The sequence below is a fragment of the Mobula birostris genome, chromosome 11 (genome assembly GCF_030028105.1).
Source record: "Mobula birostris isolate sMobBir1 chromosome 11, sMobBir1.hap1, whole genome shotgun sequence".
NCBI lineage: Eukaryota > Metazoa > Chordata > Chondrichthyes > Myliobatiformes > Myliobatidae > Mobula > Mobula birostris.
In genome coordinates, this window is record NC_092380.1 from 24,807,276 (window position 1) to 24,828,034 (window position 20,759).

At 47.7% G+C, this 20,759-nt stretch overlaps 1 protein-coding gene across 1 annotated transcript in view; it reads right to left on the reverse strand.

Moving 5' to 3' along the window:
* LOC140204937 (SH3 and multiple ankyrin repeat domains protein 1-like) overlaps nt 1-7,546 on the reverse strand; it is a 209,392-nt gene extending 201,846 nt beyond the window's left edge. Inside the window, exon 1 of the mRNA XM_072271919.1 lies at nt 7,328-7,546. Coding sequence (XP_072128020.1) covers nt 7,328-7,516 — 189 coding nt within the window. The 5' untranslated portion in view covers nt 7,517-7,546. The remainder of the gene's footprint in view (nt 1-7,327) is intronic.
* Nucleotides 7,547-20,759: the final 13,213 nt, after the last annotated feature.

The following is a 20,759-nucleotide window of genomic DNA, read 5'->3' on the forward strand; positions in this document are numbered from 1 at the left end:
CACCATATGCTTCCGGTGCCAACATGTCACGTTCCCAGGATGTCTCACAACCCACTTGTAACATTGGACTGCGTGTCACAAGGACAGGCATTTCAGCCCATAATGTTATGCTGAACTAATTAAATTAGTAATCAAATGAAGATGAGCCCAACTAAACTAATTCCTTCTGCCTACACAATATCCATTTCACCCCATTCCCTGCACACTCATGTGCCTTCTTAAGTTTCTTTAATATCTGCTTCCTCCACCAACCAGGCAGTGCAATCTGGACACCCACTATTCTGCAGAAAAATAAACTTGCCCGTACATCTCTTTTGAACTTATCCCATTCTCATCTTAAATGTATGCCATCTGGCACAAGACATTTCAAACCTGGAATAAAAGATACTGGTTACCCACTCTACCTAATTATGTAAATATCTATCAGTTCTCCCTTCAACCTCCATCACTCCAGAGAAAGCAACCCGTGTTTGTCCAACCACTCCCTCCAATGACGGGGTTCACAACCTGAGGCCCGCAGACTCCTTGCTTAATGGCACTGGTCCATAGTATAAAAAAGGTTGGGAACCCCTGCCCGAGCACATCTAAAAAGCAGACATCTTCCATGTTCATCTACAAAGGGAGAAGCTGATGACCCAAGGGTAAATCCTTCCCCCCCCACCCCCAGGAGTAATGAACTCCACTGGATCCACGAACACAGGCAGCACTGACAAGAGAGGGATCCTGGTAGAGAACCAGCTCCCTGGTTGCTGGGAACCCAGACTCGGCTTTTGGGTTGAAGCAGTCGGGGCAGGTTGAAGTTGAGGGAACATCCCCTCCGGGAAGAGCCTGCATTGCAGGAGAATTCCCAGACACAAACGGTGCAGGGTCATCAGCACACACTGCCACGGCTGGCAGGCCCACTACCTCATAGCTCCAGTGACCCGAGTTTGATCCTGCTAACTGGTGGAGTTCGTATCTCTTCCCATTGCCAAGTGGGTTTTCTCAAATACCCTAGTGTCCTCCCGCATCCAAAGGATGTCTGGGTTTATAGGCTAACTGGAGATTGTAAAATTACCCTCAGTGTGTGGGTGAGGGGGAGGGGGAAGATTTGTGGGGAGATGATGTGTACATTCTCCCTTTGACTGCATTTCCTCCCAAGTGCTCTGGATTCCTCCACATTCCAAAGTCGTACGAGTGCTGGTTGGTGAGTCGTGGGCATGCTACGTTGGCACCAGAAGCATGGCGCCAATTGTGGGCTGCCCCGGCATATTCTCACTGATTTGATTTGACGCAAGCGATGCATTTCACTGTACGTTTTGATGTACACGTGACAAATAAAGCTCGTCGTTAATCTTTTGTTTCAGTGAGGGGAGAGTAAAATCAAGTTGATGTAAATGGGAGGCTGATGGTTAGCGTGAATTTAAGGGGCAAGGAGCCCTTTTTCTTGCTGCAGGACTTGATAGGAAATAAAGCAGCAATCGGCCACTTGCACCCACCGTTTCTGCAATGTCAGTTAATGATTGATTTTTTTTTTAAACTCAGTGCCATCTTCTTAAACTAATACAATTTTGCTTGAATATCTAGAGATCTACCAACTCAATCTGGAACATTCTTAGTGACTGAACTTCCACAACACGGCTGGGTGGACAATTCGGAAACTCCAGCACATCCATCTCCGATGGTGAACCGCATACTTTGTGATGGCGACTCCCTGGGTAGTGGTCAACCCCACCCAGAAGAACTTGATCCCGTGTCAATGCACAGGATTAGCTTTGTTTCAACGACAGCCGCTCACGCTCACAACCGCCGCCCCCAGCTCTAACTGCCATGCCAACCCGGAATCCAGGGGGGGGCGGGTGGTCAGTTTGCTCCCCAGGACCGTCTGAAATGCGGAGTGAACCTTGAACAAAGAGCTGGAATAAGGAAACCACCGAGCCAGGGGGTCATTCTCAAATAAAGTGGAACGATGAACATGCACAAGACAGTAGCAATGGCCCAAACGACCTCACACCTGGCAACAGCCCACCTTGATTCTAAGTATGTGGCACATTTAGGAACTGGAATCTTAGCATGTGAAGGACTGTTCTTAAGTTCAGGAGCAGGGCATCACTTTACAGTGCCTGTGATCATCGATTGTGGGTTCAATTTCCACCGCTGTCTGCAAGGAGTTTGTACTTTACCTCTGTGGCTGTGTGGGTTTCCTCTGGGAGCTCCAGTTTCCTTCCATATTCCAAAGGCATACAGATTAGTAAGGGTTAGTAAATTGTCGGCATGCTATGTTGGCGCCAGAAGCATGCCGATAATTGCAGGCTGCACAGAATGATCCTTGATGACTTGATTTGACACAAATGATGCGTGGAAGATAAGGCTAAAATATCTTTTCAGTGCGGAGGAACACACAAGGTGCTGGAGCAACTCACCAGGTCAGGCAGCATCTGGGAAGGGAAGTGGACAGTCGCCGTTTCAACTCAAGGGCCTTCAGCCGGGGTCAGTAAGGGCAGACGATATCTTGTGTCTCCATCTTACTAACGACAGTGGCGGGAATTGAACCCACGATCGATGATCACAGGCACTGTAAAGTGATGCTCTGCTCCTGACATGAACGGGGAGAGCTGTATCAAGGGAGACCGAGATTCGATGAATAACTGGAGGTGGCCTCTCTGTCAGGGCAGACCCCTGCTAGCTCCACAATGTCTGCAAGCCCAAAAGGTGCGTGCATAAAGACGCCATTGTGCTACAAAGAGTGCAGAGGCTTCCAGGACTTGAGGGACTGAGTTCTAGAAAAACCTTGATTAGACTGAGAATTTATTTATTGGGATACAGTGCGGAATAGGCCCTTCCAAACCTTCGAGCCGCATCGGTCAGCAACACCTGGTTTCAGCCATGCCTAATCAAGGGACAATTTACAATGACCAATTAACCAACCGGTACGTCTTTGGACTGTGGGAGGAACCCAGAGCACCTGGAGAAAATCCATATGGTCTCAGGGAGAACGTACAAACTCTTTACAGATCGTGGCGGGCATTGGAGTATATGAGAATGAGGGGTAGAAAACCATGAGAAGAATGCATAGGGTGTATGCTCTCAGTCTATTTCCCGGAGTTCGGAAATCAAGAACGGGGGGTATAAGTCTAACGTGAGAGGGGAGATTTAAAAGGCACCTGGGATACATCTTCTTCGTACAGAAGGTGGTGGGTGTATGGAACGAGAGGAAGTGGTTGAAGCAGGTGCATTAACATTGGGACAGGAAAGGTTTGAGAGATTAGAGTCAAATGGGGCTAGCACACACCAGTTGGGCCGAATGGGGTGTTTCCATGCTCTGTGACACGATGACCACTGATGTTTGCAGCTCCAAATTCAGCAGCACCACCTCCCTCTCTACATTCACCAGGCTTCTCAAACCTAGCTTTCTGACCTGATTTTTTTTTAAAGAAATAATTTATCCTCACGGCTCATTTTGTGACTTTAGTTTGATCGCGTTTCTCTGTAAAGTGTTGAATATTTCACTATGCTGAAGGTGACATCTACTTTCAGGATACCATGTATGCGTGTACCGATTGTAAATCTTCGTTTAAAATTCCCCAGACCCTTTCGTTCCCAACATTAACGGATAGTATTTTAACCCTTGGAGTACTGGGCATGTCATATTCACTGCCCTCCTTCCTCAGCCCCCTCCACAGGGAGATGACTGGCTATGTGTAGCAACTAGACCGCCAGTCTCCCATGGACGCCTCGCCAGACCCAGTTCTCTCTGCGTGATGTGATGACTGGTCCACTGTCCAGCAATGCCCAAGTGATTTCCTGCAGTCCTCCCATCCACCCCGCGCACTTAGACACCTCACTCCTTTTCAGCTGAAGATGACCCTCCCTCCCTTTCCAGCACTGGGCCCCTTCTCTTTTTCCATTCCCCGTTCTAATTCCTCTCTTCTCTATACCTGCCCATCACCTCCCACTGGTCCCCCTCCTCCTTCCTTTTCTCCCAGGATCCACTCTCCTCTCCTATCTGATTCCTCTTTCCTCAGCCTTTTCCCACCTATTACTTCATCCTCCCCTCCTCCATCCACTCAGCTTCCCCCTCACCCGGCTTCACCTATCAGCTGCCAGCTTGTAGTTCTCCCCCTCCACCCACCACCTTACTCTGGCTTCTTCCCCCTCCCTTTCCAGTCCTGATGAGGGGCCTCGGCCTGAAACGTCAACTGCTAACTCCCCTCCATCGACGCGGCCTGCCCTGCCGCGTTCCTGCAGTGTTTGTGAGTATATTGCCACTCAGGTGAAGTCTGAGCTAATTAGTTCAGACAGCACAGGACACAGCCGCTGCTTAATTGTAACCATAGAGACTGGGGAGAGATGACAGACTGCAGCCGTGGCGCTGTCACCATGGTGCCCAACCACACCCAGAATCAGAATCAGGTTTAATATCACTGACTTATGTCATGAAACTTGCTGTTTCACCCTGACCCCCGGCCAACTCTGCACACTGCAGAGTGCCATGCCAACTGTAATCTGTCCTCTGCACATCAGAACTCACCATGGGTATCTCACTGCAACACAGAATGAGGCCATTTGGCCCATCATGTACATGCTAGCCCAAGTCCTGCTTCCCCACACATCTCCAACATATTTCAAAAGCCCATGAACTTGCCCCTTGACCCTTTCTGGCACTAGCCTGGTTTAAGGGGTAACTTACGGCAGGCAACTCACCCACCAAGGTGAACCATCCATGAACGCTACCTCACAATTGTTGCTCTCTTTTTCACACTACCTGCAGAATTTAACTTTTTTCTATTTAAATTTATAGCATATTGCACGTAATACACAGTACTGCTGCCGCAAAACAGCAAATTTCGCAACAAACGTCAGTGATAATGATTCCGAAATCTACGGGTAATACAAATGCATTTTACAGATTAGTCTTGTCTCACGTAGTCAGGGAAAGGCACTGTTTGTGTCAGTGACCAATGCAGTTCGAGCCCTCAAGTGTCATCAGGTTTCTGGCACCAACATAGCACGCCCACAACTTACTAACCGTCACCCTTACGTCTCTGGAATGTGGGAGGAAATCTGGGCACCTGGAGGAAACCCACACAGTCATGGGGAGAATACATAAGTGCCTTACAGCAGTGGAAGGGACAGAATAAATTGGTGGGGGGAGGGGGGATGAGTACGAACTGACTGGTGATAGGTGAGACCAGGAGGGGAGGAAGGTGGGGGAGTAGGGGAGGGAGATGAAGAAAGAAGCTGGGAGGTGATAGGTGGAAGCGATAACGGGCTGAAGAACCAAATTGTTCAGACAGCACGGTATCAAGCCCTTTCTACCCAAAAAGCCTACGCCGTCCGATTATATATAACCACCTGACCAATTAACCTACTAACCCGTGCATCTTTGAAACGTGGGAAGAAACTGGAGCACAACCACCCCCCGCGGTCAAGGACAGAACGTACAAACTCTTCGCAGACGCCCCTCTCCTGTGCGCACTTCCTGTCACCTCAGAAAGTCGTACGTGGCCAGCGGCGCTCACTATAAAACGCAGCGACTGCATTAGAGCAGGGAGGCACGGGAGCAGTTTGCACGCAGCACAAGTAACGAGACAGCCGGCTCACTTGTGGTGACATTGGGCAAGGGGAGAAAATGTTGGCCAGGACACCGGGGAGAACTCAGACACAGGAGATTCTGCAGATGCAGGAAATCCGCAGCAACACGCACGTATTGCTGGAGGAACTCAGCAGGCTGGGTAGCATCTATGGAGGGGAATAGACTCTCTTCTACCCATCCCCTCCCAGGTTCTCACTTCATCCCTCATCCCCCCACTTACCTTCCCCTTCACCTGGCCTCACCTATCACAGGTCATCTTAGACTTCTTCCCCTCCCCCCCTCACCTTCTTATTCAGTCTGCCCCCACTTTCTTTCCAGTCCTGAAGAAGGGTCTCAGCCCAAAATGTCAATTGCTTGTACCCCACCACAGAGGCTGCCTGACCTGCTGAGCTCCTCCAGCATTTTGTGTTCGTTAAAGCCTTCTCTGCCTGGGCATTCCACACAAGAGGTTCTGTGGAGCTGGAAATCTAGAGCAACACACACACAATGCTGAAGGAACACAGCGGGTCAAGGACTTCAGCCAAAATGCCGACTGTTTAATTCCTCCCCATAGATGCTGACTGTTCTGCGAGTTCCTCCAGCACTTCGTGCCTTGCTCCAAAGAACTCTCCCACTTTGGTAAAGCAAAATCACGGGACTGTTCTGGACCAGAGGAGAGTCTGCTTACTACACAATCCAAAAAGGCAGCAGCAGCAATGGTGCAGATTGCATTAGAGCGCCCGGGGCCAGATCTAGAAATCCAGCCCGCAGCTCTCCTGACCCAGAAACGCTGAATCTCACTCCTGGACACGCAGCTCACAGCTCGAGCTCAGTGCAAGACGACACACACACACACAGGGAAGCGGTGGCAATGATCAGCCCTCGGCTACCTGCGCCAAGACACAGATAACGGGCGGTGAGGAAAGGTCACCAGCGACAATCAGCAAGCTGAGCAGTCCCGGCGCTTTCATCTCAAACCCCAGCAGAGCGGCTCTTTGTGCCGGAGACTTGGGTGCCAGAGAGAGTCAAACTTTCTTTGGGAGAGAAGCCACGGTAATCCTCCAACTCTGGGTTACACGAGCTCTCCCACTAACTGACCCCACCCATCAAAACCTCCAGCCTGCGATTGAGCCCCAGAAGAGAAGACCCTCTCCGACAACCCCTGAGGTTGGACACAGCTCCCTCTCCCCTCCGGTCCCAGAAAACCCATCCGCCGCGGACCCTCACCTCCCAACTCTCGCTCCAAGCACCGTTAACGCACAACTAAGTCCGTACCCTCAGAGAGGGAGGCTACACGGCCGCTGGGGTGACTCCCTCCGGCCGAACAGGACGGCGGGTCCCGACCCCAAACGCCGACTGGCATTTCCCAGCCTCCTCCCCCCCCCCCACTCCCCACAGACGCTGCCCGACTCGCTGAGTTCCTCCTCCAGCGAGTTGCTCCAGTTTCCAGCATCCGCAGTCTCTTCTATTGGGATGGGTCAGAGGCTGAACAAAAGACATGTAAAATACAAGGCAGCCTTGCCTCACCAGCCTTGACCAGGATCTCCTCGTCAAAATGTAAAGCCTCTCCCCATCGCAAAAGCCAATGAAACAACTACTGGTGGAATCCTGCTATATCTGTCACGGCGGCCACCTTGCAATAAGAACTTGGGTGGTCTGAATTTCACTTTGGGACGTCGCTACACGAATGCAGACCATGCTTTTGTTGCAATCGACCTGCCCAGTTTCATTGTTCACCACCTCATCCCACAGCCGCCACCTCCCGGTCCTTACCGTCTGCTGGAGGTCGGGAATCCCGATGCGGAATACCATCATACTGAAATCGGTCTGGATGGGTCTCGACGGGGCGACGGTGGAGTCGGCGCCGGCGCCGCCCCGCACGGCCCCGTCCTCGGAGCTCTCGGTGTCAGAGTCGGAGCCACTGCGCCTCTCATCATCACTGGAGACCGGGCTCTGTGGCATGGTTGAGCGTAGCCTGGGCTAAGGAGAGAGCCGGTACATCACCCAGCGCTGGAGGTAGAGAGAGAGAGGGAGAGAGATCGATAACTGCATCCTTTAATTCCCGGAGTTCCCAGTCGCACAGCAAGCAGATCCCACACGTGCAAGAATCCTCTCCGTGTAACACACACACACACTCACACTCAAAGAAAGAGAGAGAGACACACACACACCCACACACAAAGAGAAGCGCTTGCCTTTTGCGGTCATTTTGACAGCCCAACAAGTAACTACAGAACGGGCTGCGAGTGAGGTCCCGATCTGCTTCACATCAAAAATGGGCACATTCCACCCGCACCTTGTCACCGTCCGAATAACACAGCCCCGCTGGATGGTTCACACTTACAATAGAGCGAAGTGCGCATGTGTGTGTGTGTGTGTGTGTGTGTGTGTGTGAGTGAGGGAGATAGAGAGAGATTATTCCAAATCCCTCTTTTCCGAAGCAGGAAAGGGGGCGGGGGCAAATCAGCTCAAGAGCGCGCAGTCACACTCCCCACCCACTGGTCCCGCACATGATCTCCATTTTCTGCCTTTGTTTCAATCCCCCAACAATAAGACACCCGGGTCTCACAGCCGGGGGGAGATACGGATCTCCACAGAAGATGCGGGTATGAAAAGGAGAGGGGTGATTAGATCTCAGCTCCCCTCCCTCCTGCACCCCCAGCTCTGTGGGTGCACAAGCACCCCCGGACTAGCCTCTCTTTGTCCACACCCCTTCACAGGCGGCGGTGTGCATGTGCGAACACCGCACGCTGTAGCAGCGCGGAGATAGCACGCACCCCCCGACAGCTCGCCGGCCGGGCAACACCTTGAACGGAGAGGTCAGGCGAGGGAATCCGGGCAAAACCCGATAGATGTCTTCAACCGATTGGCCCTCGAAGTTCAGCCGAATCTTAGTTGGAAGTCCGGGAGGCGGCGGGGGTGGTGGTGTTAGGAATTCTCGAATGCCCCAACTCTCTCCCACCAACCCGAACCCTTCGGAAGAAGCAGGGGCAGGCCGCTTGGCCCTTCCAGGGCGTTCTGTCCTTCAATCAGATCTTGAACCCGAGCACCACTTTCCTGCCGTAAGACTAGAAATTTCTGAACGCTGAAAGGCGCCAAGGAACATTATGAGAAAGACCGGAAATTGGTATTGAGGTTGAACATGGAACACAGCGCAAAAGCAGACTCTTCGGCCCATCATATCGTTACTGACCACGATGCTAAACTAAATCCCAAATACCCAACATTCCCTCTTTTTTTTAACATTGCTTTTTCACAGGTCCTGAAAACTGTGCTGCACTTTAATAAACAATGCATACAAAGCAAAATCCAGCTGTGCTGCAACAAAGGCTACGTGCACGGAAGCATTTCAGTTACCGTGCGGCTGTGCACCAGTGCAGTCTGGAGGGAATAATGCTTCTGCCTGCACATGGTCCAAAACCCTCCAATTCCTTCCACGTTCCATCTACAGGCATTTTGAACGTTTCTGCCTTTTCTCCTAACGAGGCTGGGTGAATGATGTCATAGGTTAAGGATAAGAGATGAAATGAGGAAACTGAGGGCGAACTTCTTCACAGGATGGTGCTAGTGTGGAATGTACTGCCAGTAGAAGTGGTGGATGTGGGTTTGATTGTGACATTTGAGAGTAGTTTGGATCAATGAAAGACCACACCAACTTGACTAATGTTCAAACAAACAAACTGCAAATAGAAAAAGAAAGATATAATAATAAGTAATAAATATTGAGAAAACGAGACGAAGAGTCCTCAAAAGTGAGTCCATTGGTTGTGGAAATACTTCAGTGATGGGACAAGTGAAGTTATCCCCTTTGGTTCAAGAGCCTGATAGGTGAGGGATAATAACTGTTCCTGAACCTGGTGGTGTGATGCCTGAAACTCCTTTGCCTTCTTTCTGATGGCAGCGGTGAGAAGTGAGCACGTCCTGGGTGACTCCTCATGATGGCTGCCGCTTTCCTGCGACAACGCTTCATGTAGATGTGCTCAATGGTGGGGAGGGCTTTACCCGTGCTGGAGTGGGTAACGCCGCTACCTCACATCTCCACAGATCTGCGTTCAGTCCCGACCTCCGGCACTGTCTGTGTGGAGTCTGCACGTTCTCCATGGATTTCCTCCCACGTCCCAAAGGTTAAACGGTGGGTATGTTAGCTATTTCCTATTTCCGAGATAAAACGTACAACAGCACAACACAGGAACAGGCCGTTCGGCCCACGATATCTGTAGTGAGCATGATGCCAAATTAAACTAAATCTCTTCTGCCTCGCCGTCCCTCTAATCCCCACCATTGAGGACATCTTCAGAAGGCAGTGCCTCATGAAGGTGGCACCATCAGTAAGGACCCTTACCACGCAGGAATGCCCTCGTTCCGTTAGTGCCATCAGGGAGGAGGCACAGGAGGCTGATGATCCACACTCATCAGTTCAGAAACAGCCTCTTCCCCTCTGCCATCAGATTTCTGAACGGTCCATGAACCCTTGAACACTACCTTCTCATTCTGTTTTCAATGCGCTATTTATTTATTTTTGTAAATTACAGTAATTTTACATCTTTGCACTGTACTACTGCAAACAGCTAATTTCTTGTCACATCAATCAGCGAAAATAATCCTGATTCTCATGCCCTGCATATTTACATACTTGTCTGAAAGGCTCATAAACATCACTAGCGTAGCCTGAACTGGTTGCAGCATGGCCCGGTATGGAAGCACCAATTCCCATGAATGGAAAAGCCGAAATAAAGTAGAGGACATCCCAGTCCATCACGGGTAAAGTCCTCCCCACCACTGAGGTCCAGCATCCACTCTGTGCTCTCTTCTCTGCTGTCACCAGGAAGAAGGTCCCACACCACCAGGTTCAGGAGCAGTTAGTACCCTTTAACCATCAGGCTCCTGAACCAGAATGGGTAACTTCATTTAACGCTGACCTCCAGGGCTTTACAACTCATGTTCTCAATATTATTTATTATGTACAGTATTTATTATTATTATTGTTTTTTTCTTTTTGTCATCTTTTGAACATTGTTTGATCGTACGTCGTTGTGTGTAGTTTTCCATTGATTCTGCTGTGTTTCTTTATACCTACTGTAAATGCCTGTAAGCAAATGAATCTCAATGTAGTATATGGTAACATATACTTTGAACTTTGATATCTGCTTCCAACACTACCCCAGCAGAACATTCGAGTTGATGGGAAAGTAGGGAGAATACAATTAAATCAGAGTGGGGTTAATGTGAATGGGTGCTTGTTAGTGCTGGCTCTCTGTAAGACCTATTCTCCAATTCTACTCACCAACCTCTTTTCAGTAGCTTTGCCAATCTTTATCCAACATTTTCATCTAATCACCTCATGAAAGCCACAACAGAAACAACCTCCAGCACTCCCTGCAGACAGCGTAATCCAGCTGTCAAACCCCACTGCCTGTGGCATATATTTCCTCCCATCACTCTTAACTCTTTTCTCCTTTGCACTAAAGCTGTGACCTTTGAATCTCGCCTCCTTCACTGAAGGATGGCTCTCACTGTCCATTCTTAAACCTTAGACTATAAGACCGTAAGACTTAGGAGGAGACCGTAAGACATCAAGTCTGCTCCATTATTCCATCATGGCTGATTTATTATCCCTGTCCATTCCATTCTCCTGCCTCTCCCCGAACCGTTGATGCACCTACAAATCAAGAGCCTGTCAACCTCCACTTTAAGTATACCCAGTGACGACATTCACAGCCGTCTGTGGCAAGGAATTCCACAGATACACTAACCTCTTGCTAAAATAATTCCTCATCCCCTCTGCTCCAAACAGATGTCCAAGGGTACGCCCTCTGGTCCTACTCTCCCCCACCATAGGAAACATCTTCTTCCTGTCTATTCTATCTAGGCCTTTCAATATGAGATATCGATAGAAATCCCTGCACATTATTCTAACCTCCTGCAAGTACAGGCCCACAGTCATCAAGTACTCCTCAAACATTAACACTTTCATTGCTGGGATCATTCTTGTGAACCTCCACTGAACCCTCTCCAATGTCAGCACACCCTTTCTTAGATAGGGGCTTAAAACTACCCACCATACTCTGAGTGTGATCTCACCAGTGCCTTATAAATCCTCAGCATTACATCTTTGCTTTTATATTTGAACTCAGGCTGCAAGTGAACCTTTAGGGAATCCTGCACAAGGACACAACTTTGGAAAGAGAAAAAGTTAATGCTTCAGTTCCATTAAAGGATCCCAGATTTGAAACATTAACTGTTTGTCTCTCCACACACAGATGCTGCCCGACACGCTGGGCGTCCTGAGCATTTTCTGCACTTATTTCAGATCACTTGTCTGCAATTTGTTTCATTTTCAATTACCCCATATTCTACATTGTCTCTTCAACAAAAATGCATTAAACACCATCTGCATTTCCACCTACTCCATATGCTATACACCTTCCTGTACCAGAAGGTGGTCTCGATCGTGCTGCAACCTTTATCCTCCTCAGATGTCACAAATCTTCCAATGGCCCCCTTCATCCCTGGGAAACACCTTCCTCAATGAGCTTCCATGTCTTCTGCTGCCTATTACTCAGCCAAACCTGCACCCTTGTGTTCAATGTCCTGCTTATGCCTCAACTCTGTTGAACAGCCTATCACAGAACACAAGACATAGAAAACTATCGAGATACGTATATGTCACTATATACAGCCCTGAGATTCATTTTCTTGCTGGCATACTCAATAAATCCATAATAGAATAATAACCATAATAGAATCAATGAAATTTGGAATTTCAACCAGTGTGCAAAAGTCAACTAACTGTGCAAGTCCAAAAAGAAAGAAATAATAATAAATAACTAAGCAATAAATTTTGAAAACATGAGATGAGGAGTCCTCATAGGTTGTGGGAACATTTCAGTGATGGGGTAGGTGAAGTTAAGTGAAGTTATCCTCTTTGATAAGAGCCTGATGGTTGAAGGGTAATAACTCCTCCTGAACCTGGTGGTGTGAGTCCTGAGGCTCCTCTACCGTCTTCCCAATAGCAACAGTGAGAAGAGGTGGTGGGCATCCCTGATGATGGAAGCTGCTTTCCTGCGACAGCGTAGAAAAACACAGCACAGTTAGAGACCCTTGAGCCTAAAATGTTGTGCTGACCTTTTAACCTACTCTCTGTAACACGCTGGAAGGTTACACTGCTATTGTAAGGGCCCCTCTGTAATGTTTCACTGTTAATATAATGGTTTCTCTGTAGCAGCAATGTTTGGGTTATGACTAGAGATAACAGGGGCTTTGGAATGTGTGCCATCCAATGAGAGGCGTGTTGTTTCTTTCTTGTGGGTCTGAGGGAAGGGATTCATGGTCTTTTGTCGGCAAGAGATGACGAGGGAATACATGAATGGAGAGAGTTGGTAGACTGCCCATAAGTGGACTGGGAGCGAGGGTCCGAGGGTCAGCGATGCTCGGAGGAGGTCGATGGGGAACAAATGGATGGAACCGTGAGCTCCAACATGCACATTGGACTGTTTCATTAAAATGGGCCCTTTTTCTTTCTATTTTCTTTACTAACCCTGTAGTCAGATTAAGATTTATAAAGTTCAGTCGTTTAATTGCATATGGTGTGCTGTCTGGTATTTTGTGGAACCGATTTGTAACTGGGCAACACATCTCGCAGCATCCACACAAATGAGATTTCTCAGTTTGGCTGGGCCAGAGGCTGTCTTCTCCTCGACAAACGCATGCTGGCTGAACCTAAAGGTTACACCTCTTACGTAGCCCTTCAACTTTCTATCATCCATATGCCTATCTAAGAGTCTCTTAGTGTACCTGCCTCCACCATCACCTCTGCCAGCGCGGTCCAGGCACCTACACACTCTGTGTAGAAAAATATCTCTGACATTCCTCCATACTTTCCTCCAGTCACCTTAAAATTATGCCCTGCTGTGTTAACCATTGCTCCCCTGTGAAAAAAGTCTCTGGCTGTCCACTTGATCTATGGCTCATATCCTCTTGTGTACCTCTATCAAGTCACCAATCATCCTCCTGTGCTCCAATGAGCAAAGGCCGAGCTTGCTCAGCCTATCCTCATGAGACATGCTCTCTAATCCAGGCAGTGTCCCGGTAAATTTCCTCTGCACCCTCTCTAAAGCTTCCACATCCTTCCTATAATGAGGTGACCAGAGCAGAACACGTCTCTGAATTCTGTGCCACCTTATCAGAAGTCTTCCGGAACCCCATGTGACCCAGAACAAGGACAATACACTCTTCACATCACTCATCAAGACATTCCGTCAAATTGGTTAAACAATGATTTGACCTTAAGAAGCATAAATTGCCTGAATGAATCCATTTTCCCCAATCAATCAGTCTATGTATATGAGCTAATCTTAAGTATATACAGACACACTCAGTAGTCATTTGTACATTGTGCTTTATAGAATTGCTTTTATATTTGTATTTATTGTGTTCTTTATGCTTGTTATGTTTTTAATGCTACTTCAGATCCAGTGTAATAATCGTTACTCCTGACATTTGTGTACTGAAGAGTGAACTCACATTCTGTGATTCTGCAGTTTATTTTCTGTGTAATACCTGTTTCACAATTTGTTCTTTTTTCGCACATTGGATATCTGACAGCCTTTGCTGTGAGGGTTTTTGTGTCCATTCTATTGTGTTTCTTTGTTTTGTGACCACCTGCTAGAAGATGAACCTCGAGGTTGTGTATGACGTACATACTTTAATAATAAATTCATAGTACTGTGCAAAAATCTTTTATATATATAGTTAGTGTGCCTAAGACTTTTGCATAGTACTGTAGTAATTCTATGTATTGCACTGTACTGATGCCACAAAAAAAATCAAATTTCATGACATATGTGAGTGATGATAAACCCGATTCTGATGAGGGTCTCTATTGTGGACTGAGAGTGGGAAGGGGGCAGCGAGAGGGGAATCATGGTTGGGAAAAGGGGGAAGGGAGAGGGGAGAGAGCAGGAAGCACCAGAGAGACATTCTGTAATGATCAATAACCCAATTGTTTGGAATTGAGAGAATTTGCCTGGTGTCTCAGGGCTGGGTGAGTCTGCATCTGTGGCAACCCCTACCCCTGGCACTTCCTCTTTGCCTCCTGTCCCACACCCCTCCCACAGCACTCCACCCCTCACCATTCCCAACATCCTTTGCACCCATCAGATTTACAACCTCGCTCTCCGCTCCACATTGACAAAGACAGTACTGTGCAAAAGTCTTGGTTACCTTAGTTTTATATATATATATATATGCACCTAAGACTTTTGCACAGGACTCTACATATGCACCATACAGTGGAATAGGGGGAATGATTTAATCTTGTTTAGTATTTACCACCCCTTGCTGCTCCTGTACAGTGCACACATTGTGCGTGTGTGTGTGTGTGTGTGTGCATCAGTACTAGTGATTCTCACAGTATGGTCATAGTGTTATACAGGAAAGAACCAGCCCTTTCAGCCCCACTCATCCATGCCAGCCGAAGGGTCTATCTGAGCTTCAATTTCCCTTCATTTGACCCACCTCTTTTTGAGCTTTTCTTATCTGCGCACCTGTCTAAATGTCTTCAAAATATTGTACGCACCTCTGCCGCCTCCACTGGCAGTTCATGCCATACACATGACCCCCCTCCGGGTGAAAAAGACATCCCTCAGGTTCCTTTCAAATTTCTCTCATCTCATCTAAAACTATCCCTTCTAATTCATCGTTCCTCAACCCTGGAAAAAGTTCAAAGTTCAAAACAAATTGATTATCAAAATTCATGTGTCACTATACACTACCTTCAGATTCATTTTCTTGCAGGCACTTACAGGGAAAGACCATGCACTCACCCTATCCATATCGTTCAGTACTTTATCTGCATCTAATAAGGTCACTGCTCAGCGTCCAACGATCTAGCGGGAGCAGCTTCAGCCTGACCTGCTTTGCTTTGCTCTGCTGTGTGACTGTATGACCTGTATTCTTCTGAGTTTAGAAGAGGATGGTGAACTTAAAGGATTAAAAGCTTAGCTTTATTTGTCACATGTACATCAAAGCATACAATGAGAGCAGGGACAGAGTTCCTCTTGTCCTCACCCACCACCCCTCCGTATCCAACACATTGTTCTCCGTAACTTCTGCTACCTTCAACGGGATACGATCTCAAACACACCTTTACCTTCCCCCCGCCCCCACTCTCTGCTTTCCACAGGGACCGCTCCCTCCATGCCCACCCAGTCTATTCGTCCCGCGCCTCTAGTCTCCCTTCTGGCACTTAACCCTGCAAGCAAAGGAAATGTTACACCTACCCATTCACCTCCATCAGGGGCTTGAACAGTCCTTCCAGGGGATGCAGCACCAGCTAATCTACTGGGCTCATTTATTGCGTCCGGTGATGAAGTTGTGGCCGGTTCTACATTGGTGAGACCTGGTGGAAATCGGAGGACCACTTTGTCGAGCACCTCCACTCCATCTGCCAAGAGCAGAATTTCTTATGGCCAACCATTTTAATTCCTATCCTCATTCCCGTTACCCCATGCCAGTCCGTGGCCTCCACCTTTGCCAAGATGAGGCCACTCTCAGGGGGTGGAGGAGCAATTCCCCATATTCTGTCTGGGTAGCCTCCAACCTGACGGGCATGAAAATCGATTTCTCCTTCTGGTAATTTCCACCCCCCCCCTTCTCTCTTCTTCTATTCCCAGCTTTGGCTGCTTACCTCTCCTCCTCACCTGCCTATCACCTCCCTCTGATTCTCCTCCTCCTTCTCCTTCTTCTATGTTCCACTCTTCTAACAGATTCACTCCTCTCCAGCTCTTAACCTTTCCCAACCACCTGGCTTCACCTATCACCTTCCAGCGAGTCCTCCTTCCCCTTCCCCCACCCTTCTATTCTGGTGTCTCCCTCTCCCCCCCCCTTTTCAGTCCTGAAAAAGGATCTCGGCCCAAAACGTCAACTGTTTATTCATTTCCATGGATGCTGCCCTGCTGAGTTCCTCCAGCATTTGTGTCAGTGTAATGTGCTGTTTGTATCAACGACTAACATAGTCTGAGAACGTACAGGGAGCAGCACACAAGTGTAGCCAAACATCGCCTGCCCACAATTTACTAACCCGAACCCATATGTCTTTGGACTGTGGGAGGAAATCAGAGCACCCGGAGGAAACCCATGGAGTTATGGGAAGAACATGCAAACTCCTTACAGACAGGGGCAGAAATTGAACACAGATCACTAGCACTGTAAAAAGTTATGCTACCCTCTACATTACCATAAACTTAATTGAGCACAGGTCACTAGTGTTGTAAAAAGTTATGCTACCCACTACACTACTATAAACTTATTGAAATATAGAAGTTTGTGAGGGAGAAGGACATGGTAAACGTTGAGGCAACACACATCAAAGTTGCTGGTGAATGCAGCAGGCCAGGCAGCATCTCTAGGAAGAGGTACAGTCCTAGAGATGCTGCCTGGCCTGCTGCGTTCACCAGCAACTTTGATGTGTGTTGCTTGAATTTCCAGCATCTGCAGAATTCCTCGTGTTTGCGTTGGTAGATGTTGAGATGTTTTCACCAGTGGGAGAATCTCAGACAGGGGACTTATTTACCAAAGAGGGAAATGACATTGAAAGCAGGGGTGTACAAGTAACTACTTCAAAGTCAAAGTCAAAGCAAGTTTATTATCAAATTATGTGTGTCATACATTATAAGATCACAAGTCATAGGGACAGAATTAGGCCATTCAGCCCATCAAATCTGTTCTGCCATGGCTGATCTATTTTCCCACTCAAACACATTCTTCTGCCTTCTCTCCATAACCTTCAGATTCATTTACAGGAAAATAAAGACAAAGAATTTATGAAAAAAATATATACAAATAAAGACTGAGAAACAGCCCATATGCAAAAGGCAAGTCGTGCAAATACGAAATAAATAATACTGAGAACATGAGTTGTAGAGTCCTTGAAAGTGAGTCCATAGGTTATGGAGTCAGTTCAGAGTTGAGGTGAGGGGAAGTATCCATGGCGGTTCAAGAACCTGATGGTTGTAGGGTGATAACTGTTCCTGAACCTGCTGTTGTGGGACCTAACCTTCTGCCCCTCCTGTCTGATGGTAGAAAGTATGGTGGGGGTCCTTGATGATGGAGGCTGCCTTCTTGTGGCGGCACTGCTTGTAGATGTGCTCAGTGCTGGGGAAGGCTTCACCTGAGACACACTGGGCTGTATCCACCACTTTCTGACACCTTTTCCTTCCCAGGGCATTGGTGCTTCCATACCAGGACTTAATGCATGCAACCTTCTCACAGAGGTTAGAGAATCTCTGGAATTCTACACCCTGCCTGGGATATGTGGAGGCTGCATTGTTAGAAGCATTTAAAGTGAAGTAGGCAGATCTTGGAAAGACCGGGAGACTGAGGGTTCTGGGGAAGAGGCACAGGAGAAGAGATACTACGTGAGACAGAGCAGCCATGATTACATTGAATGATGGGATAGGCTTGAGGGGCCAAAGGGCTCATGAAGAGTCCTAAAATCTTAGGGCGACATATATGTACTTCAATAATGAATTTACTTTGAACTTCGATGATATGTCCTGAAGGACCTCAGCCCATAACATTGACTGTTTATTCCCCTCCACAGATGCTGCCTGACCTACTGAGTTCCTCCGGCATTTCGCGTGTGTGCTTTGAACTGTTCCTGCTCCTGTTTTCTTGTGCTCCAAGCAATCCCTGGGAGTGGGCTTGACCCCAGGAGGATCTGACTGACGGGAAGAAGCTGGCTCAATGCCAACAGGCATCAATAATGTAAAGATGATATTAAATCAGTGTCTGTATATGAAAGCAGCTCAGCAGGAAAGCAATCAATGATTTAAATACGAAAATGTTGCACTTCAGTGGAACACAGTCACAGTGCACAATAACTATTATAGACTGAGTGGTTTATCATTTAAATACACCAGTGTGATGTTACAAGCACAGATACCTATTCTGCTGGGAAGCAACTGGTAAGAATCTACTTGTTATGTTTCTCCAGAAACATATTTGTGTTGACGGTTTCAATGTTTTGCATCATGTACAACAAACTGGACCAGCTCCTCACCAGAACATTTCTGAGGCCTCTATGTTCTTTGCAGCTTATTGATACTTAAAGGGCACTGTGATGGGAAAGGCTTAGAACAGGGGTTCAGAATCAGGTTTAATGTCACTGGCATATGTCGCGAAATTTGTTCACTTTGTGGTGGCAGTACATTGCAATGCACAATAGCAGAGAGAAAAAAGAAAACTGTGAATTACAGTATGTATATATGTATATTAAATAGATATATTAAATAAATAGTGCAAAAATAGAAATTAAAAGTTAGTGAGGTAGTGTTCATGGGTTCAATGTCCATTCAGAAATCAGATGGCAGAGGGGAAGAAGCTGTTCCTGAAATGTTGAAGCCTTCAGGCTTCTGTACCTCCTTCCTGCATTGGGTAGAGGGCATGTCCTGGGTGGTGGGGGTCCTTAATTATAGACACTGCCTTTTTGAGGCACCGAAAAGGTTTGAAATCAGAGAGAGAGGTTCCCAAACTTTTTTGTGGCGTGGTCCAATACCATTAAGCAAAGGTCCATGGACCCCAGGCTGTGAGCCTTGGATTAATATGGGTCAAACATGGGCAAATGGAACTAGCTTAGATGGGCACATTGGTCAGCATGGACAAGCTGGGCTGAATGGCCTTTTTTCATGCTTCATGACTTTACAACTAGTATTCTTCAGAGTTCAGGGGTGTTCTTATTCAAACAAGGGGCATAGCTTTGAGTTCAGAGAGAGAGGTTTAAAAGGGATATCTGAGGCAGCTTCTTCCTGCAAAGGTGGAAAAGGTAAAGGGTGGGAAAAGAAGAAATTCCATTCCTCATTCTTGTTCCGCTCTCAGCCCTTCTCCTCACCAGCCCGTCCATCACGACCGAGAGCAAGGATGGAAAGGTCAGGCACAGGCCGAAATGTGGTGGCGGAGGTCCAGATCCAGTGCACGTAGACGCAACAGGGCCCAGGTCCTAGTGTGAGGATCGACCCAATGTTTGGACGATCTAAATGCCTGGCCGGATGGATTGAAAAGGCAGGGTGTCAGGACCAGAGACAAGGGTGGGGCAGGTCCTGTTCGCTGTTCTTTGACATTTATGCAGCTCTGTGCTGAACTGAGGTTAAAGCTGTGGCCTGCTCCGGCTGCTTCGGGATCCGTGTCTGAGGGCTCCGCGATGTGTACTCGGCTCTGCGCTGAACTGAGGTTAAAGCTGTGGCCTGCTCCGGCTGCTTCGGGCTCCGCGATGTTTACTCGGCTCTGCGCTGAACTGAAGCTCAGCAGATCTCAGCCACAAGCCTTCATAATAAATGTACTTCGAACCGCCCTCCTTCCCTTTTTCCTATGGCCCACTCTTCTCTCCAATCAGATTCCTTCTTCTTCGGTCCTTTAGCTCTTTAACCCATCATCTCCCAGCTTCTCACTTCATCCCCCTCCCCCACCACCCACCTTCCCCTTCACCTGGTCTCACCACTCACCTGCCTGCTTGTACTCCTCCTCCTCCTCCTCCTCCCTCCATCCTCTTATTCTGGCTTTAGCTGCCCTTCCATCCCAGTCCTGAAGAAACATCCACTGCCTACTCCCCTCTGTAGATGCTGCCTGATCTGCTGAGTTCCTCCAGCATTTTGTGTGTGTTCACCATAATCAAGGACCCCTGACACCCCAGTCGATCTGTTCTGCCCTCTTTCATGGCGTAGAAGATACAAAAGCTTAAGAACATGTACCTCCAGCTTCTGTCGAACTCTCATATACTTGAATTCTTGATTTCCCAAACAAATACATTGCACCCTATTTCTCTGCAAATGTAACACTCTATCCTGAGATCTTTTTTACGACTTCAATGTACTTATAAACACGAGAGATTCTCAGATGCTGGAAATCCAGAGCAACAAACACAAACTGCTGGGGTAACTCAGCAAGTCAGACAGCGTCTATGGACATGAATATGAAGTGATCTATATGGATCATACACAGAAGCTTTTCACTGTATCTTGGTACATGAGACAAAAATAAACCAATTCCTAAACGAAAGTTTCAGGACGATGCCCTGGTGACATTAATATCTTCTCAAGAGTTGAGTGGTTCAGTCAGTGAATGTGAACAATGACACATCCTGGTTATATTTAGAGAGTCATAGATCACTGCAGCACAGAAACAGGTCCTTCAGCCCATCCAGTGCGTGCTG